The sequence below is a fragment of the Crotalus tigris genome, unplaced genomic scaffold (genome assembly GCF_016545835.1).
Source record: "Crotalus tigris isolate CLP2741 ecotype Arizona unplaced genomic scaffold, ASM1654583v1 scf7180000018040.1558517, whole genome shotgun sequence".
NCBI classification, from domain to species: domain Eukaryota; kingdom Metazoa; phylum Chordata; class Lepidosauria; order Squamata; family Viperidae; genus Crotalus; species Crotalus tigris.
In genome coordinates this window covers 996,089-1,017,198 of record NW_024096790.1, presented here as the reverse complement: position 1 = coordinate 1,017,198, position 21,110 = coordinate 996,089, and the positions used below count along the sequence as shown (strand labels likewise).

The 21,110-nt window shown below is 34.9% G+C and overlaps 2 protein-coding genes across 5 annotated transcripts; one reads left to right on the top strand and one right to left on the bottom strand.

Moving 5' to 3' along the window:
• Positions 1-454: 454 nt before the first annotated feature.
• On the bottom strand, positions 455-17,088 carry CPSF2 (cleavage and polyadenylation specific factor 2). Of its 3 annotated transcripts, none has more exons than XM_039346973.1 (14): positions 16,933-17,088; positions 14,745-14,928; positions 13,483-13,642; positions 13,277-13,382; positions 12,445-12,574; positions 10,741-10,856; positions 10,464-10,651; positions 9,841-10,232; positions 7,930-8,130; positions 7,269-7,421; positions 5,535-5,760; positions 3,766-4,068; positions 2,995-3,129; positions 455-2,890 (listed from the first exon to the last, which is right to left on the bottom strand). In XM_039346973.1, exons 2-14 carry the CDS (start codon positions 14,891-14,893, stop codon positions 2,798-2,800), a joined length of 2,352 nt encoding a protein of 783 aa, XP_039202907.1. In that variant the 5' UTR covers positions 14,894-14,928; positions 16,933-17,088; the 3' UTR covers positions 455-2,797. The 3 variants fall into 3 exon arrangements, with proteins under 3 accessions (XP_039202907.1, XP_039202906.1, XP_039202908.1); XM_039346972.1 differs by having other exon boundaries at positions 16,922-17,087; XM_039346974.1 differs by having other exon boundaries at positions 14,822-14,928; positions 16,933-17,066.
• A 162-nt stretch (positions 17,089-17,250) lies between these two features.
• Positions 17,251-21,060, top strand: NDUFB1 (NADH:ubiquinone oxidoreductase subunit B1). Of its 2 annotated transcripts, none has more exons than XM_039346977.1 (3): positions 17,251-17,406; positions 18,799-18,943; positions 20,641-21,060. In XM_039346977.1, the coding sequence occupies exons 2-3, from the start codon at positions 18,807-18,809 to the stop codon at positions 20,675-20,677; spliced, it is 174 nt and encodes a 57-aa protein (XP_039202911.1). In that variant the 5' UTR covers positions 17,251-17,406; positions 18,799-18,806; the 3' UTR covers positions 20,678-21,060. The 2 variants fall into 2 exon arrangements, with proteins under 2 accessions (XP_039202911.1, XP_039202910.1); XM_039346976.1 differs by lacking the exon at positions 17,251-17,406 and adding an exon at positions 17,429-17,566.
• The last annotated feature ends 50 nt before the right edge of the window (positions 21,061-21,110 follow it).

Here is a 21,110-nt window from a genome sequence, read left to right as displayed (position 1 = left end):
TCTCATCATACAAATTTGTAGCATTATGAGGAAACACCAGCATAATCAATCACAGGCCTAAAACAAGATGCCTTACGCTATATAGGCATTGTACAAGTACCTATGAAGTAAAATGTACTGGTAGAGTTGAGGAGAATTTTAGTAATTCTTTGGCTCTTTATAACTATATGAGCAACAACTTGAGTGTGTGGAGACTGGCAACTTTTTCCAGACTGAGATGACTTTCAGACATTGAAGGGATTCCAGAGACAGCAGTCCAAAAAATGATTGAAATTAAAAAGTAAACTGATCTACATTCATATTTAATTAAAATTTTGCTTTTAAGATGACTCTCATCTCACATATTTAGCTTTCCTCTCCTATTGTCTTAAAAATTATAATTTGGCTGAAAAAAATGGAAAACATATTAACCAGAATTAAAATCTTTAAAAACATAATGAACATAAACCAATAATTTCTAGAAAGAATTTAAACAATTTATTGGGAGGAACTCATTCCCAAGCTTTTAGAGGCATACATGCTACTGGAGCCTCAGGTTTATACTCTTTGTATAAGGGATATAGAAAGAATTTCATGTATTCATGTTCTATTACAAGCATTAAGCTACTTCCAACATCAATGTTAACATTACATGAAAAATCTGTGTCCTGGAAGTTGATTGCAAGACACTTTTCTTTCAGTCAAAAAAGATTTTTTCCTTCTGCAACTGCAGCTGTGAAGTACACAGCCACTATGTAAAAGGAGCTCAAGCTAATAATATTTCTTAACCTGAATAAGTAGCTGATTAAAACTGGGATCAGGAAATCTGCTTAGCATTCATAGAGATTAAAGCAGGAAGCAAGCGACTTCACTCTGGCAAGAATTCTGTCTGCCACTTTTCTCTTGAACTGGGAGACCAAACACACTTGTACCAATACCAGAAGAGGTGGGTCTGAAGAACTATGATATTTTGTTTCACAATTATTCAAAGGAGCAACATTATACCAGCTTATTTGTGGACTTTCATGCAAATAACTGAAAGTGGGATTGTGACATTATTACATGTTTTGCTGTCTAGAGATAGATTCACTTTTCAATTGTCAGAAAATCCTTGAAGTAAACTTCCCAAACTAATTGAAATTCAGTATTAAATGTAAAACTTGTTTGTCCTACTACGCATCATTTCCCAATCTATATTTAACAACTTACCATATTTAAAAACTTTTGTTTTACATCTGACAATAAAGCAACACGTAGTATCTTTGGAGAACTTATTTTATCAGTGTGTGTGTGCGCGCGCGCCTGTGAATGCTTCAATATAGCCATCAGAAGCTAAGTTCCTATAATGTTCGGGATATATTAATTCAGGATTTAATTTTATTCAGGATTTAATTCTAAATTTAAAGAACAAAGTATTTTAAGAGATGAGATGGAAACAGTGAGAAAGATTGCTAGGGCTTTCAATACTACTGTATAATATAAATGAACTGGAATTTTTTTCAGTTAGATCCTGATAAAGATTCTATGCCAGATTTGATAGCTGAGTTATTATCAGGAAAAAAAAAGAAATTTAAGAGCCAAGCACATGTTATAAAGGTATAATTTTGACCAATATCTATTCTGTTAATATAACTAAATAAGACATTATACCCTTGAAGCATTGTGAAGTGCAATCTCACCAGAAACAAGAAATTTGACAAGCCTAATGTTGTACGATGCTTGATAATAGTATTATAAAAAGACTTTTCCATGAAATGTTTAAACACTCAGCATTTTTAAATCTGGCAATCTTGTTTCAAAAATGGCTAAAATGATATGAATACCTTTGAAACATTGAATTCCATGACATGGCTTTCAAGAACTACCAGACAAAACAACATCAGTTGTTGGATGAACTCTCATTCTAACATTAGCAAAAGGTTTCTTGCTGACTCTCAAGCAAATATAACAACCTTGCTGGATTTGTGATTATTTTCCCCTAAGCAATGCTCTTCTATATGGGAAGCTGCTCTTCTGGTAATGGAAGCAGCTTTCTGTTAATGTAGGTACCATCTAAAATATGTCATTTTAGTAAGTATATATTTTGGAAACAGTAACAGCTGTATTTTAAAGTCATTGTACTAGCTTTTTACTGTGGTAATAAGACCACTTTAGAGACCATTCATTATATTGCTGTAGGAATTTTGCTCCCTGATGCCTTTTTTCTGCTTCTTTTATATTGTTCTATAGATATATTATTATTAAAAATCTGTTAAGGAGTAGGAATTTAGAGGATGGTGAGAGAGGAACTACTTTGAAGAAACTGATTAGATTCTCGATGAATATTCACTTTGCTTTTATCAAAACAAAAATGTACAATTTGCTACAAAAATCAAAGGATGGACATAAATGATTTAGTTGCAAATCAGGTGCATTTTTAACATATAGTTCTTTTATATTTTTAAAATAACCTTAATAGGTTATTCTCATGCTAACTTAATTACCTTTAGTTCCCACTGAAAACAATGGAAATGTTAATCATGCCAAAATCCCACTGCTTTCAATAAAGACTAAGTGCAAATTTGTCAAGTTCAGATCTCAAAAAGTTCTTGTAAAAGATCTATTTGAAAAGCTACAACGTGAAAAGTTGTATTATATGAAAAATATAACCAGCAAAATATACAGGATATTTATATAAAGTAAACTTCCTTGGATTATATCAACACGGGTTCATCCACTAGAAAGATTTAGTAATGGCTACTAATTTTTCTTATACCTTCTGTAAAAGAATCTCATAAAAATAAAACAAGTCCATATGTATCATATTTACACTTCTCCCTTAGACAATGGCATACTGTTCATATAAAAGGTCTCTAATTTTATAGAAATCTTCACAGAGACAACCTTCCAATCCAATACGTCCAGTTTCAGTCTGTAACAAAAAATATTATATCCAGTTATTTACTTTTTTGAAAGATTTGCAACAATTGATACATTAAATGTACACACACGCACATACGTTCACTATGTACTTACCCTGCGAACAGCGACCAAGTTATTACACACTAGAACTCCTCCTACAAATTCAGCTTGTACTCCTTCTCGCAACAGAACTTGCTTAAAATCAGACAATCTAGGCTCATTCATGAAGACCGACTGGTGTCCAGGAACCTTTCGTGAAGAGGATACAAGTCAAAATAAAATTTCAATATATTTCAAATATCTGAAGCATCCCACCGGTAAATTTATTCTGTTTTTCTGTCACAAAATTCACATACATTTGTATAAGGCCATAGGAAAAAAAATGACTGTATGTTGTATATCGTGGTAGAATTTATTAAAAGCCTCAATTCTAGTGAGGGCTCTATAACATAAGCAATTTCAAAATCTTTGACCAACATTCTCTCAGAAGTGGCATGCAAATTGATCAAGTCATTACTTACTTATTAATTTATTTGCTGCCCGTCTCATATTGAAATAACTCAATTCATTTGATTGAGAAAGGATCTGACACATTTGAGCCTTAGTGATTTAAAAAAAAGCTTAGCTTTCATTAAAAAAAAAAAACCCAATCCTGACACAGAGAAAAATGCTACTTTTTTAATATTTAATATTATGTATATGAAAGACAGTAGCTCTTCATTTTTTATTACCTAAGGAACTGCTATTATTCTAACATTAACAGATCTACGATTAAAAAAAAAACACCCAAAAAACAACTTAAAAACCTGGGTTCCCGTAATGAAATGTATTCTTTATATATAAGACCATGTCCCAAAGCCATAAAAGCTCACTTTTAAATCTTACCTCATTGGGTGGTAAGGGCTCCAAAGTAGGAATAATTTCACTCTCCTCACAGATTTCTTTGTCATCATCACCAAAGAGACTTTTAATGGCCTTTTGCTGTGCCATAGCACTGGAATCTGAAGCAGGTGCATCTACTTGCATTTCAGTGTCCTCACCATCATCTCTCAGTTCCCCTTCTTCCAAAATTACTCCTGTGTCTACTTTTGATACGCGCATGTCCAGAACTCCATCTATCCAGGCAAGTTCTGCATCTTTAGCTTTACAGAAGTGAAGGGAACTGACTAGGGAGTCTTTTAATCTAACCTAAAACAGAATTTTTTTTTAAATAAAAAAATTGAAATAAACGAACAAGAAAGAATTTATATTCTCAGCAGTACATCAATAGCCAAAGAAGATAATGTGAAAGACAATGACATTACCCTATCAAGACATTATTTTTGGCATTTAAAGTTAAGGAATGGAGTGGTTTAGCAAATAACCAGTTACTGGAACCAGACAGCATTTATGTTCCGTAGCAGACCAAGCTTAGTACATACTGCACTAAGCAATGATTTGGCAAATTATGTAGTTTATTGAAATAATACAATTGCTTGGATCTTTATAGTTCACTCTATCAATCACAATTAATTCCTATAAAGCTCTAAGTTAAAACAAAAGGAATCATGCAAAGACTCAGTGCAAGGGTGAGCCCAGCATGTGAACAAGAGGAAGACCTTGTCAGGAATTATCTTGTTGGATTTTCAAACAGGGAAGTACTAGCCTTGAGGCAAGAGCACATTTAACAAAAGCAATCAAAAAAGAAATATTGGCTAATTGTAAAACTAACCTTGCTACGGATACGCAAATGTTTTATCATCCTATAAGCCAACTTAAAATTATTTATAAATCTTTCTTTTATAATAAAAATATATACAAAATATATTCTGTAAATTATATTAGACTACTGAAGTATGATATAAATAACAATTGATAATAAAAACAGTAAAAACAATTTCTAAAATATAGCTAACATAGTAATATAGTTCAATGACATAAATATATGCAGCAAAAATCATACCTTACTATCGGAATATAAAAGCTCTACCAACCCGACAAAATCATTTTTAAGGAAATGTTTGAAAACAAACAAGGATTTTTTTTTTTTAAAGGAGCCAGTGAGGATGTCTGAGATTTCCTATCAGGTCAAAATATAGAACTTGTTTGTCACACAAGTTTTTTTCACAGATGGCCACGTAACAAGACTTCAAATGCAAATCTCAATTTAGGGTAGACTGACAGAAATGAACCCACAGATTCTCTGAAACTTAATACCAGAACTTTAAAATGTCCTAGAAATGCATCTTGAAGCAGCTCAACAATACAATTTCATGATCAGACTACAGAGCTTACTCTGCTTTCTCTTGCATACAAACCCTTTGAAGCAGGTTCTTTGGAACATGTACAAATCACTTTTTTAAAACATTAAAGCAGTGGCATCTTGTTTCAGGCTTTATATAGTACTTCTGGAAGGTGTTGCCTGAAGTCTCCACATGCCTATTCACCAGAACCACTGGATACAGCTGGAAGCAATGATTTGCCTCATGCACATGGAAATAGTCAGGAGCAAGCCTGGAAAAAGATGTGGCTACTTTAACAATTCCAAAAAGTGGTTCATATGCACTCTTGCATGTTCTGAAGTACATCTTGCAAGTGTTAGTCCTTTTATAAATACTTGGAAAATGCTGAATTGTGTTAAGTATACCTTTGGCATACAAACATGCAAGTCTTACTTGATATATGTGAGTCTCACTGGTTGCATCTATGGTTTCATGCAGTTTGGGCATGTAAACTTTAATGTCTTTCCCCCCAAAAGCTCTACAAGATTCAGTGAGATCTTGACTGGCTTCAGGAGGTCCATGGACAATAATCAATTGCCGTGGCTTCATCTGATTAATAATTTTTTTAATGGAGTCTCCATCAGAGCGGCCTTCATAATCTATATATGTAACTCGAGCTCTAAAAAAAAAGGAGAAAAAGGTGAAGAAAAACAAAATCTAATCTTTACAGATTGAGCTGAATATAAACAAGTCACGACGTAACTATCATTCAAGCACACTAAACTGAAATCTTACATTTTGTAACTATAATGCCATTGTGATTGGTGAATGTTTTAATAATAAGGCAACCTTCCAGCCTGATTAACTATTGAGCCAGTTGCTGTTATTTAAGAACTTTGCAAAATGCTAAACTTTTACATTTAATAAAAAAAGGCAGCAACTCCACTTTTTAGATGTGCACATTCTGCATTGTTAATAACATTTCTTGCAAAGTGAAAAGTCAAATTAGAAGTTTGAGGGCTGCAATCAAGATGAAGTGATGGAAGTCATCTACATATTTAAAAAATATACTTAGGCCTGTGACAATTACTCATCAGGAAATAAAAGGTCAACTATTTTTATAGATCAACACTACCTTAGAAACAGCATGGAAACAGAAAATAGAGCAAAGTAGGTTCAAGGTAGATATGTCATAAAAGGGAATGTGACTCCTGATAACTGCATAGATGCATCCATTAAGTTTCCTTGGCAACAGCAGAGAAGAGGTTCATCACTGCCACCTTCTGGAATTTTTGTTTTTTCTGAATCCAATCTATAGGCGTAGAAATTCCCGGATACTTGCACTCATTATATGATCATAGGTTTGCAATGTTCTTGTGTTAATACAGCCTACTGGTTAATATCAAGTCAAAGACATAGTATTCTCTTGCACGTTTTTATACACACTGCAGGAGAAAATTATCAGCCAAAACAACAATAACCAGTAATTCTGTAGAAAGGTGGGAAAGGGATTGCAAAAGTCTGAAAACCTGTTTTGAATTCAAGCAGTGCAGAGCATCTCATTTTTGATAGTTGCTTTTATCCACTGGGTTTGCTTCTGTGATATTTTAAATTTACTGTACCCAGCATTAATGCACTTGCAATTAAACAACCTTATAAATCAAATGAAATGAATTTTTGCCCTATTATTTAATCAATACTCATTACAATTCATTTGATCAACGTACATGTTAGTGTCTTTATTTTCCGATCTCCCCCCCCCAAGAATCTTACTTCTAATGTTATATTCTGCTTTTTATTCTATACATTGTCACCTAAATTTTATTTTATATAACATCACAGTCCATTTCACAATATTCAGTTAGAAGAATTATTTTGAATCTGAACAGTTTTTTTCTTCATAAATTGTAATCACGCAGTGTCTCACTCAACAACTGCATTGCTTAACAATGAATTTTCCAGTCCCTATTGTGATCATAACTTGAGGATAACCTAGATATAGGTTACAGAAAAATGAACAATGAATGTACAAGTGAACATTTTTAAAATATTAAAAAGTCAGGATCATTTCAATACAGCCACAAGAGGTTATCAGGCAGGTTCAGATAAGGTGAAAGAGACTGCAATAGATTAATACACATCATATTCTATGCTAATACCACCTTCAACAATTCTAAACGCACTCACTTTATTTCCATCGATTCCATTGCTGAAATGCATTTAGTAGGAACATCTGATAAATCCTGATCCATAGGTTCTTCTCCATTTGTAAGGCCAGATTCTAATTTGTTCTTTTCGTCTTCTGTTGCCTGAAGTTCTGGAACGAGGAAATCCTCAGGTCTAAAATGCAGGAAGATTATTAATTTTATACTCAGGCAGTGTCAAGAAAACCTGTGGCACTTTTGCAAATGAAAGTATTATACATGCTCTTCCTTTTATTTGCTAGATATAGTAATATTAATGGCCTAGATCACTGAAAAGTATTGACCAAATCTTGGCATCCTAACACATTCAGAATTCTACCTACAAAATGGCATTTCCCCTCAGTAGCTGCTTGCTTCCTTTCCTCCAAATCTGCTTTAGACAGCTTCTCTGTCCTCTGGCACCATAAAGGACTGTAAAAGGGCCAAATAATGCGTTCCACCAAAGGTTTTCATTCTTTGCTGAATTATCAAGGTTGGATACATAACATTTAAATATAGCATGTATCTTTTCAGAGAACTATTCATTTCATTTGAGATAAAAATGTATTTGGAAAAATGTGCATTCTACATGAAGATATTAAGTCAGTGTATACTAAAATGTTAAGAATATTAGAACAATAGGCATTCTCTCATCTCATACTTACTTGATAATCTCTCCATATTCATCCCACTTAATTCTCTCTTCTGGAGCAGGAAACATAGGATAAGATTTTTTGGCTTGTTTGAAGAAGCTTCCTTTTCGATTCCCTTCACCTTTCATCATAAGATCATGTTTGGTCTTATGAACCGATGGTTGATCAATATCTTCTTCAGCATCACTCTCATCACTGGAATCTATATCTGCTCTAAAGCAAGAGTCCAGAATAATTATACATATGAAGCAAATCAACAATATTTAGATCCTGATTAATTCACTGGCACCTCAGTTCTTTGCTATAAAGGCAAAATAAACTTGTAAAATTATATTCTACATAGCTATTAATTTTGAAGTTAATGAAGCTAACAAACACAAATTACTAGATTTCTGCTTAGGAGGTATTTATTTTTAAGTTGCAGATCAGTCAATCATAAATCATATTTAAAGGTAAATTTCATTAAAGGCAAAGAAAAGTAAAGCCTCGTTTAAGCTGAAATCAGTTCCTAATGACTTTCATGGAAATATCTGTCCAGTTTCTTTGGTAATGTTATGGAAATTACCTTCATGCAGAATCTTTTTTTCAACTTCCCAATCAAGCTCACAAATATGGAATTCCTAAGTGATTCCCCTGTGAATTCTAACCAAGGCCAATCTGGTTTAACTCTCTAGACCAGGGGTAGGCACCCAAAACACTCAAAGAGCCACTTGGACCTGTTTCCCACCAAAAACAAAACACCGGGAGCCGCAAAACCCTTCTGATATCTAAAATGAAGATAACACTGCATATATCCTTTTTTACCTTTATTATAGGTGTGTGTGTGTGTGTGTGTGTGTGTTTATGTATATATATATATATACATACACACACAGGTAAAAAAGGATATATGCAGTGTTATCTTCATTTTAGATGTCAAAAGGGTCTCTCTCTCTCTCTCCCTCCCTATCTGCCCTTGGTCTGCCAGTCCTCTTCCCCCACTCTTTCTTTCTCTCTCTCTCTTTCCTATCTCTCTCTTTCCCTCCCTCTCTCTCTTTCTCTCTCTCCCCCCTCTCTCCCTCTCTCCTATCTACTGCTCACCTGGCAAGCTGGCTTCAAGCTCTTCTCCAACAAGCTCAGGGGTAGGCAACCTTGGCTCTTTTATGACTCATGGACTTCAACTCCCAAAATTCCTGAGTCAGCATAGCTGGGCTAGCTAGCTCTCTCCTGCCCTTCCTGCTTCCTGCAGAGACGCAGCAAAGGGAGGCGCCACGCCCAGAAAGCTTTTCAGCTCCTTGGAGAACACTGTGAGTGCATTCTCTTTTACACACATACAGAGAGAGAGAGAGAGAGAGAGAGAGAGAGAGAGAGAGAGAGAATCAGGGAAACATAAGTGCCTCTCTCTGTCTCTGTCTCCTCTCTGCAAATGGCAGAGGAGGCTGGGAGCCACAGATGAAGGCTCAAAGAGCCGCATGCGGCTCTGGAGCAGCAGGTTGCCGACCTGTGCTCTAGACCATCCAAGGCTGTCTAGGTACTGTTACCTGCTAAGGCACTGAATAAAGCCATTTCAAACATTTTTCCAACTGGGCTAGTTAAATTTTAATTCAAATTGTTTTACTAGTGCAATGAAATTAGAATACTGGGAGTTCTAGTCCCATCTTAGGCAAAAGGTCAGTGGTATGATCTCGGGTCAATCATTCTATCTCAGATCTAGGAAGAAGGCAATTGCAAACCTCTTTTGAAAATCTTCCAAGAAAGTTGCAAGGACTAGTCCACGCTAGCACCAGAAGTTAATACTGACTTGAAGGCAAAAAAACACAAAATCTCAAATAATACTGAAACAAATATTCTAGACTGGATGTTTGAAGAATTCATTAAGAATGTGCATTAATGTCAGGGGTATATAGTAATGTACAGGAGTCTTGAAGGCATATAGATACTCACTCTTTTGACTGCTCTAACTTTTTTGCTGCCTCTTTTTTAATTTTTTCTTTTTCCAGATATTCTTCAAGTTCCTTTCCTTCAAGTTTTACACGTTTCCTGAACTCTATGTCTATAACTTTTTCAGAAGGATTATCTATTAAAAATCGTGCTAGTGTTCCAGGAGTTGTTCTGTATGTCAAAATGATAGAATTTTTGGGATCCTGACACCATTGTATAAAGAGATCTCTTGAAAATCCACAGTCCAGATCTGGCTGGCTAGCAAGAACAACTTTGGGACTTGGAACACGAGCCAAATCTGCAAGCCCATGACAAAGAGACAGATGACGAAATTGGAAAGGATTGTTTCTCTTATCTTCAAAGCACCTCATTAGCTTGTCACTCATCCATTCCACCTGTATATGGAGACAAAAGTACAGATCATTTTAATACCAAGTAACAACAAATTTCCACCAACATTTTAGACAGTAACTTAGAAGGACAGTTGTGTTGTTTTGCAAAGCATGTTTTGATTGCTCCATATAGCCATAATATCTTATTAGATGTTACGTTACTTGATGCGTAAGGCTAAAATATCTACTCTACAATAGTGATTTTCTAATACTTTATAATCTAATAAAACAAACCTGAGATTTTGAGAACTCCACAACATTGTAACTGACATTGTTTAAAAGTGCCAAGGAATAAACTCCTAAACCAGCATCTTTCGTTCTCCATATTTGATCAAGCAGTTGGGCAAGTTCCAAAACTCTACCCGCAGTGTCCACAGCTATTAGGACATTTCCATCACCTCTCAATGTTTCCAAAATATTTGCTGGGGATAAAAACACAAGCAGTAAAGTTACAATATTCGAGCCCTTATATGTACAAAAGTTATTTTACTTGCTGTCACAAAATACATACTTAGCAGTTGCTCATCTCTTTGTTTCCTCCTTGGCTGTACATAAGTAGCATTAAACGAATCAGTGATGAGCAAAGAAGGTCTACTTAACATTTCCAAGGAACATCCATTTAAATGACTGAAAAAGAAATTATATCAATTTCAGTGTATAACTGCATAAATAAAGACAATTAAAACCTGATCTCAATTCTCTAATTTTCAAAAATGTCAATTATTTTTGAATAAAATCATTTTATTAGAACACATGATTTAATTGCAGATTTAATTACATTTACAAATCATCAAATCTACATGGTGCTATACAAATTAGATACAAAGAGAAATCAAATTTCTCTGCCACAACTTAAAAATAAATAGTGGAAGGAAATGGAAAAGAACAAGTAAGGGAGATTGGTACAGTTACTAAAAACGTCACTATAAGGCTTCGCTTCTTGTCACATTAGTTTGGTAGATGCATTATTTACCATATCCTTGCTGCTATCTGAGCTCATAGGTATTTCCTTAACAATGAGAATAGAGTGTAAAAAACAAAGCAAAGAAGGAAAAACCTATGGAAGAACCAATTTATTTGAAAAAATGTTCTTAAAAAGGAACAAATGTTATAAACAAATTTTAAAACATATCATAATTAAGAACAATTTAAATTTTATACTTTGTTCCATGTCAGATTTCAAATTAGTGAAATGACATCCTAAAGAAAATGAATATAAAACAATGCATTATCCTTTAAATAAAATCTGATCTACCACTGTAGACATTATAGATAGGTCCGTAGGTAAAATATGGAATTTACTTCTATAATTAAAGTAGAGACAACACTTTTATAATTAGAACATGGATGACACTGTAACACATTTCTAAATTTATTGCTTTTTAAAATTAAAATTAAACATTAGGAAACTTATTTCCCACTCACAATTAGATTGTATATTTTAAAATGAGAATTAAAGAAACCATGTTTAATTACTTAGTAGAGGTGTGCAGCACTTCTGTTTCAGAAGGAAAAACAACATGTAAGAAACTTGATAAACCATGTTTCTTTTCATGGAATCATACTGCAAGTGAGGGTTCGCCACACAATGCTAGGAAAAGACTTAGGTGATCTATCAATTTGTTAAAAACTCCTGCAGGAGAATCCGTATGTGAAGCATCTTTTCTCCTTCAGATCAGAATTTATTTTGAAACTGACAACTAAACAATGGCATTGCAGAATGAAGGAGGAGATCTTTCATGTGAGTAACATTATGCATTTCTTAATACATTTTAATCATTGTCTAGTAATTTTAAAAACAGAGATTACACCAGATTTCCTTGCCCTCAAATTTAAATCCTGCATGTGAAAACTCTGGCACATATGCAGGATTCTTAAGATTATGAAGTACAGAAAAATAAGGAAATAAGGTTCCTCTGCAGTACTAATTTCAACTCACTTATTTTTTCACTTGTAACTAGGACAAACCAGGTGAGCAAGTTCCAAAAAGTATCAGAGCTATAAACTAACATGGGAAGTTCTCCCCAAGCAATGCCAACTATTTTCACACTACTGCCCAGAAAATTTTATTTGGATGTCCATTGAATCATGGGAAATAAATTTTGATTTTAAAAAAGACTACTTTCACTCACAAAACCATCCAGGACCAAGTGTCTTTAGACATCAGAAATGTTAAGAAGCTGTAGTAGGAAAGTAGCAACATCTGTGTACATACATCTCCCTCTTGTGGTTGAAATCAACTGCATAAACAATTTCCTCTTCTCCATCTTTAACTATTTTCCATATGGTACCTCCTATCATGTGGCCTGCTGGTAATGGAGTGATGGACAAACCATGCCCTTTACCTACAGAAAAAAACCACAATTTTATACACACTCTAATTACATAAGATAATGCAATATAGAGAAACAGAAAGGAAACCCTTTCATACAAGTATTATGAAAATAATGAACAGTCTCATGGAACAATCTATGTCTCCTGATGTTGATAAGAAAAAAAATAGAATTCTGCAATAAAATATTGCCCCATGGAGTACTTTTGATCAGGATTCCAGCAATTTTTCATTCCTTACTCCCTTATGTTTTCTCTTACCCACTACTGATCCACCCCATGGGGTCCACTGAACAATGATTCTAAGACCTCATAGAACCTTATATCAAAGGTTGTTATAGCTACTCCCTCTCCCATCTTCCATGCATCCACACAACATTATGACCTTGGAGTCCATCCCTTATGGCTTTTCCCCTCATTTTTTTTTTTTGTATATATCTAAACACTTCAGATTTCAGCATTTTTAGATAAGTAATGGCTTGGACTACGTAGTCACAAATCAATAACACAAGGTCTGGACCAGAGACAAGGAAAGGATAAATTAAAGAAAAAACTACTTTAATTAGAATGTTATGTACTTAGATTATTAGCTTGACATCATGCAATTGTGTAACCATTTGCTAAGTTTAAAATAATAGGAAGATTTAGTTTTTAGAAAAAATATATAAATCCCAAACAATAAGACATAACATCACTTTAAGAGTGTTCTTTTTCACCTTTCAAATTGACAATCTGAGAAAATTTTAGTTGTTGTATTTTATCAAATGCTGCATCCACATCATCCAAAGTAAACAAGGTAAAGTCTTCGGTATTATGGCGTGACTAGTCAAAAGAAAAGAAAAAAAATATTCTCAGTTAAAATTAGCTACACTGAGGGAAAGTTTAAAATCATATCTCTAAAAAATTGAGACACGAACTTTACCTGGTAGAGGTCATACATGAACATCTGACCCATTTTGTATACAGGAATAGTGGCATAAATAGCACAGTTCAATCCCATTTTTCCTACTGCATATGGGAGAGCACCCAAGTGCAGAGGATCAGGATGTGAAAGAAGTACTGCATCAACCTGGTGAACATGCCTATAAAATAAGAACAAGGGGATAAAATATCCCATTTCACTATTTTTAAAAAACATAGTATTTCAATGACAGTACAGTGTATATCATTTGAGAACTGATACGTTTAATCTAAAATAAAATTTGGGTCTAGAGTTCTATTTTTAAGGAGGAATTTCCAATGAAATAAGCTCTTCTCATAAAATGCTCCTTCAATAGATGGGAAAATACTCTTTTCAATAGAAAGGAGATGTTATCTTGTAGTCTCTAATGTCCTGCTCTCCCAATATGCTCTGGAGGACTTTCAGAACAGAATCTTCAAATAAAAGGGAATATTAGCAAAATTGCACTACCCTGTCTATAACAGGCTATTCAATTGGACTGAAAACATTCATGAACTGAAGAAACCAGCCATCATAGAAAAATACTTAGAAATCAAGCTTTTGCTTCCATGTTTCACTTAAAAGGAGTATTTCAAAAAACTTGTAGTAGTAGTTCTAGGGATGAAATTGAATTCTGATAACAATGTTCTAAACACTATCTTTTAATAGATCTTGCTGATTCTGTCATCCAAGACTACAGATTATACAAAGAAATGCAAAATTTACATGTATTACATTATTACAGTGTATATTCAAGAAACCAAAGCTAATGAAAATCTTACTCTATAGATCTACTCTTAATAAAAACAATTTTGCATGCAAAATCTCAACATGTGGAACTCTGATTAAATGGCATTATTTTTGTATTTGAGAAGTACAATAACCTGCTCCATCATCATCATACTTTTCTTGCATTTATAAGAAAACACAATTCCAACCTAAAAAGTAGCAGACTATTCTTTATAATTTGATCCTACAGTTGTTGTCCCTGTCTTCATGAGCATTTTAAATATATTATTGATTTAAGTAAAGAAATTTAAAGGTCAAACTGGTCAATATAAAGTAGAATTATTCTACCCATTCTTTTTCATATAGTAAGGAAAAAAATCTTAATATAATTTTGTACCAGAATTTTAATAATTTAAACATCCACAAAAGTGCTTTATGTTATATAAATATGCTATAACAAAAAAAAACATTACATTTTTCAAGGGCTCACTTTAACTGAGTCAAATTCTACTTACTTCCTCAGGGAATCAATGATGTCCATAGAAAAATTCTCATCCCAGCCACAATCCAACAAAAAGCGAAACTCATCTACCTGAAGTAAGTAGCAGAGAGCAGATTCTTCCTGAACCCCTGAGAGGGTTGTTAGCTTGATAATTGATGTCATTTTTTCTTCCCTAATGTTCTCACCAAAAATAGTTCCTATAAGAGAATAATTTTTTTTAAATCCTTTGTTAGTTTACATATACAGCTGTGAAAATTTAGAGATACTTAATACTATATTATTTCAGCATATTTCATAGACCAGTGGTTCTCAAACTTTCTAATGCCGTGACCCCATAATACAGTTCCCCATGTTGTGGTGACCCCCAAGTGGGTGTGGCCACCAATAAGAAGGAGTAGGACAGCTAGGGAAAAAAATGGCGGACAGCGTGGTTTGGCGACCCCCGTGAAATGGTTGTTCGACCCCAAATGGGGTCCCGACCCACAGGTTGAGAACCACTGTCATAGACATAAGATCCCAACAGTCACACGAGCAAACTGGCAATTTCCCCAAATCAATGAATCAATCTATGATAATCAAGACTTCAGTGTGATTGCTTTAACTTGAGAGATTAGAGATAAGATCAAATGCTTTCTTTCTTAGAATGATTATATCATTTTTCCTCAACATAACAAACAGGGTTACCAGAAGGGAAGGGCAAGGCACACACACATACATCCTCATCTCAGAAAAAAAGGAATCCAGCACTTACTGACAGGTATTACAATAACCTGGTTGTAACTATAAAGTATTATTCAACATATGAACAAGCCTCAGATTTATCAGGGTCTGCTCTGCTCCATTTTGATGCAGCCCGAGAACTGGAAATTTTCAGTATTTCAACATAACCCTACTATTAGGAGCATATGCATGCTCCTCACTCTTATATAATTTTGTTAGACATATTTTACTTAATTCTGACATTAGCTGTGTACTTTTACTTATTAATGGCCAACTGCTAACCTTATAAAAAATAAAGTGAGATAAAAAAAATCTAATAAGTATAATAACTCAAGGCAACAAATACATATATTACTCCTTCCTATTTTCTCCCCAAAACCCCATCCTGCAAGTGGGTTGGGTTGAGTTTAAGTGACTGGCTCAAAATCATCCATTATCTTTTGTACCAGAAAACAAAAATTTATCAAAAGCATGTAACCAATACTTTAGAGCAGACATGTCAGACACAAGGCCCAGGGGCAGGATGTAGCCCTCGAAGTGGTTTCATGTGGCCCGCGAAGCCATCCTGGAAACAGTGAGGGAACGACCCCCACTGCCTTGACTCTGGCCCAGGCCAGCTGGGAGCCAATGTACAATTTTGTGGTGGCCATCTTGGCACTTGCCCCGGTCCCACCCCCTTATTCCAGAGACCCTCAGATCTGCCCCACTCCTGCCCAGGCCCCCATAGGCACCCTTGACAGGAAAGATGTAGAACTGGCCACGCCCATCCAGTAGGCCACACCTATTCCATCCACACCCACCCACTAGGCTGCACCACTCTGGCCACACCCACCCAGCCTGCCCAGGGCAACTGCAATGCTGATGCGGCCCTCAGTGAAATTGAGTTTGACACTCCTGCTTTAGAGCTATCTCTAACTTTACAAAATCAAGTTGGCTTTCATCCATAGCAGTGGCATTAGAGAAGTCAGCCAAAGATATCCAAAATAATCAACCCAGAGTTAAAAATGAAAAAGAAAATTGTATTGAAGCCATTCTATCTCAAGGAGTAAAAAAAGAAGAAAAAGCTTACACAAACTCATTCATCAAAACCCGGGTGGCTCAGCAAAGTTACATTAAACTCAGGCTGTACTCAAAGCAGAAACTATTCCATTTACTGAGGACAGGCCATCGTTTGACAGATGCAGCCTTTTATTACAGAAACTCTTATTCGTCTTTGGAGAGGAGGCCTAAATCTTTGGGCTCTAAAGAGGGCTTCGAGGAATCCTGCATATCAGCCCGAAATTCTCGGTGTCTTAAGTTGCAGAGAAGCCTTTCTTTCACAAGCTCGAGTTCTGCTGTTGTACCCGTCTCCGTAATTTTTTACCGGAAGAAAAGCGGGGAGTTATCAGCCGTGTTCATTGAGGACTGAGCTGTACTACCGGTAAGAGAAAGGCAAGTATCCCTTAAGCGGCTGCCCTCCGATACACTTACTTCGTTCTTACCAGTTTAGCACCCCTCGTTACCTCCGGGCACCTACATTTATTGGGGAATTGAAAGGAGAAAAGAAAAAAAAAACCGCACGTGCCCACTCAGCCATCCCCGGCCCTGCCTCCGGCTGCCACCGCTGCCGCCATTTTGGGGGAGAAACCGGCAAGCTCGTTGGAAGAGGAGGAGCCGCCGGGAGGAAAGAGAAAGCTGGATTGTACTACCCTACCTAGATAAGAGGGGGAGCACCGTCTATATGTTATCGTAATACATACATATATCATCCATCTGAATTGGATTTATAATCCATCAAAAAAGAAATGGACTCCCAGGGAGGTGCATGATGTAAAATAGCGTTTCTATCCGCACTTCTGTTCCCGCTCGCCTTAATGGTTCCTCCCGGATACCTAGATTTCCGAAGCCTCCTCGGGAAACTGAGAGGTCGTTTTGGGCTTAGTTGACCCTGGATGAGGCCTAGGTGGTCAGGACCGGTAAGATTAGCGTTGTGGTGAAGGGAGAGGGAGAGTCAAAGAAGGATTTATGAGGGTGCATCTGATATGTTCAGGAGACTGGAGACGACATTGGCTTGCCAATAGTGGATGTGTCATGTATCAAGCCATATACCATGGAAGATCTGGAGCTTCTATCGCTGTAATTTTTCAACCACTAATTCAGACTGGATGCATGTGTAGCTTCCTATCATAGAGGATGGCCACCTATGCCCACATAAGGTGTATTCCTGTGTTAGTTGCTCAGGGCGTACAATCATATTCTGGGCAAATTAGGTTGGGGAAGGGGACTTCTTCCTAGTATAAGCTTCTTCCAAGGGAAGGAGCTAGACATCTTTTTTGTATCTGGAGCAGGCTGGGAATTAAATACCCATTTTACAATGCTATAGCTCTGTAATAGAAAAGGAATTCACATAATAAATCAGATATATTGGCCTGTTCTGGCCAGTGTCTTGCTTTCAAGCAAAGCATTGGGCTGCAGTCATCCTTTTTTTTTTTTTTTAACTTTCTAAGAATATAGGTGGAGCCTGTAGATTCTTAGAAATAAAGCTGATTGATTCAATTTATATAGCTGCCCATCTCACACTTCAACTTATAATTAAAACTTAAACAATACCAAAACACTGGATAAAACTGGTGGAAGTGGCATTTTGTTTTTACAGCTCCCAGATTTTTTAAAGTTTTTTTTTTTAATTGGATGAGGTAAGTTAAGAGAAATGTTTGCAGTTCTGATTGAAAGGCAGGTTGGTGATTCTTTTTAATGACACTTCAAAGTACTATTATTAGCTGTTTGGGGCTTTTCATTAACCTGTATTATACTATAGTAAATGACTCTAAATTTACAAAATGGCATATAGTAAATAATGTCAAAATACATACTGCATGTATGTATTTTGTAATCCGATTTGGGATTTATGGCATAAGATTTGCACATTTCAATTACATTAATTTTTCATCAACTGTAATTCCTTTGACTTGTTCTATTACAAGAAAGTCTCTATGGGGGCAAGCCTGGCTAATAATGGATACGTTTGATACAAACTTGGTTCCTTGTGTATTTGCATTATATGTGAGGGGCAAGCTTGCTTTGTGACATCCCCATGCATGTTTCATCATTTTACAAATGTCAGTGTTTATGGATACTTCTATACCACCTTCTATGTTCGAGGCAAAATTTAAGTTACAATAAAATATTTTCCACATAAAATGTTATGTAATGTTTCCTCCTTAATTCACATCAATCCAATAGGACTTGTTTCACAATAACAATGAACTTGCTGCCAAATAGGTTTCATGTTTTATTATAAGCAATGATGCTCATGCAAAAATATGCCATTACTTGTAATCCTTTCTTTGTCCTTTTTCCCCCCATAGTAACTACCATGAATGTTATCCACTTGGTGCGAGATCACTGGCCTCTTGCACTGTGTCCCCTAGGATTCTTGGTGGGATGGTACTTTGACAAGAAGAATGATGAGAAAATGGCAATATTCAGAAATAAGAGCAAACTATATCAAAGGTTAATTATTTTAATTGATTTCTTACAGTCTCTTTCTTTCTGGATTATAAAATTGCTTCTGAAAAGTATATTTGAGGAAAGTTATTGGTAAATATAGCTGTTGCTGCATTTTCATTTGTGTGTGTAAAAGATCACAATTATTAAATTCTTTAAAGAATTTATATTGTAATATGATATGTGTAATATTGGTTCAAATATGGTTTGAAGCTTTACATAGTACAGAATATGGTTACTATGTTCCTAGACATACTTGCTGATACTCATCCTTATTGATGAAAAAGTTCATAATAGAAACAGGTACATGCATAATATATAATTAAAAGAATATAAAATAATATTCAGTTAAAATATATGTAGAAAGATGATTGGTGGGAAAAACCTATTTCCAACCTTTACAAAGAAGTTTGTTATCAGTAGGCTGCAGTAGACACCCTCTGAATTTGGGAGAGTAGTAGTATTTCTGAGCATGGATATCATGATTATGGAAATGAATCTCTTCATGACGGCTTTATGAGCCTATAATAGTATTTATCTTCATCCTAAAAAGTTTAGAACCAAGTGCAAGATTCTGAAAATGTCATATTCCTATATAGTATTTTTTTCTTTTGTTATATTTTATTTTATGCTGCTTTAGCTCCCAAAAATGCCTCTTCTCATTTCCTTTGTTTTACTCATGGCTACACTGGGTTTAGAAAATGACAAATTTACCTCATTTTCTTTTTCTTCTATACTTGACTTTCCTTCCTTTCTTTTTCATTGTTACTAACTTTTGTTGAGTATGTATATTTCAATAAGTATTGTGAATCACTGTGTTTAGCAGAGTTAATTATTTCACCTCTTGATTATTGTACTAAAACTTATTAGGATGTTCCCTTTGCCATTGCTTCCATAACTTTCTTTGCTTGTATTATCCTATTGATTTTAAGTTTATCTGTAAAGAAAGATTTGCCTGTTATTTTTTTCCCAATTCTAGAATTTAAAATAAGATATTGCCTCTTGCAAATGTTGCAAATTTCGTTAAACAGTTTCAACTTTTGTGTCAGATTGTTTAGTGCTTTAACAGTTTTTCTCCCTCTTACCCTTCAATCCTTGCTTAGCCTTGGAATATATTTACAAAACAGTTAGTAAAAATAGGTGACTTAGCTTGCTTTCTCTGTTACACAATTGAGAGAATCATCTGCCCCAATTATATCAGGAGTAGCATCTTGGACAACATTGCAGTTAATCTTTTTGGTAGCTATCTGAATGCTATTCCTATTGTTTTATAATTTGGGGGGAAATATGAGCCAGCTGAAATCAAAGCACTTAGCTTTCTCCATCCATTTATATCCTCATTTTGTTCTACATACATGCAGCTGCGGATGGAGGGGCAAAATAGGTTTTGCAACTGGAAGATTCAAATAATCTTTTTTTTCCTGGATGTATACAATATGGGGAACTCAGGCTAGAAACTGGGAGACTTGGTTCTAGTTGTTTCTTAGGCATATTAAGTTATTTATAAAAAAACAATAAAAGTGGGATAAAAAAATAAATACCAAATGGGGGGAAAACTTCACAAATATTTGCAAGAACAAGCTAGTTCTCCATATAATTGTATATAGAGAATACCTATTCATTTAAGTCTATTTTTAAATGTATAATGTACTAATCTGGCATAATTTATTTTTAAACTTGTAATATTTTCTTTTTTTATATAGGGAATTGAAACCTGGTGAAGATGCTATATGGAAATAATGTGTCAAACTGCTTCTCCTACAGTTTGTTTGAATAAGTGATTGTTCCATAATGAAAATAGAATTTAGTCTTACCTTTGTTCAAAGTATGATTACTAAAAAACTATATAGCCCCAACTATATAATGTAATTCAAACATATAATTTGAAGTACGGGTGATAGCATTAAGCAGGTTGGTACAGAATGTTCCTGAGAAACTGTCTATCAGACCCTGAACAGTTAGCTTCAGAGGCTATAGTTACATCCTGTAAACCATAGAATTGTAGTTGGTAGGGATCGGAAATTATGTATGTTTTCTGCATAAATTCTTCTGGATTTCTTCCTTGACAATTGATAAGATCTTTTTGTGCATTTAAATAAAAGTACTTTGAGACAGATTTAAAACATGTATTGTTTTTACAAAATATTGATACCTTTACATTTTATAATATTTT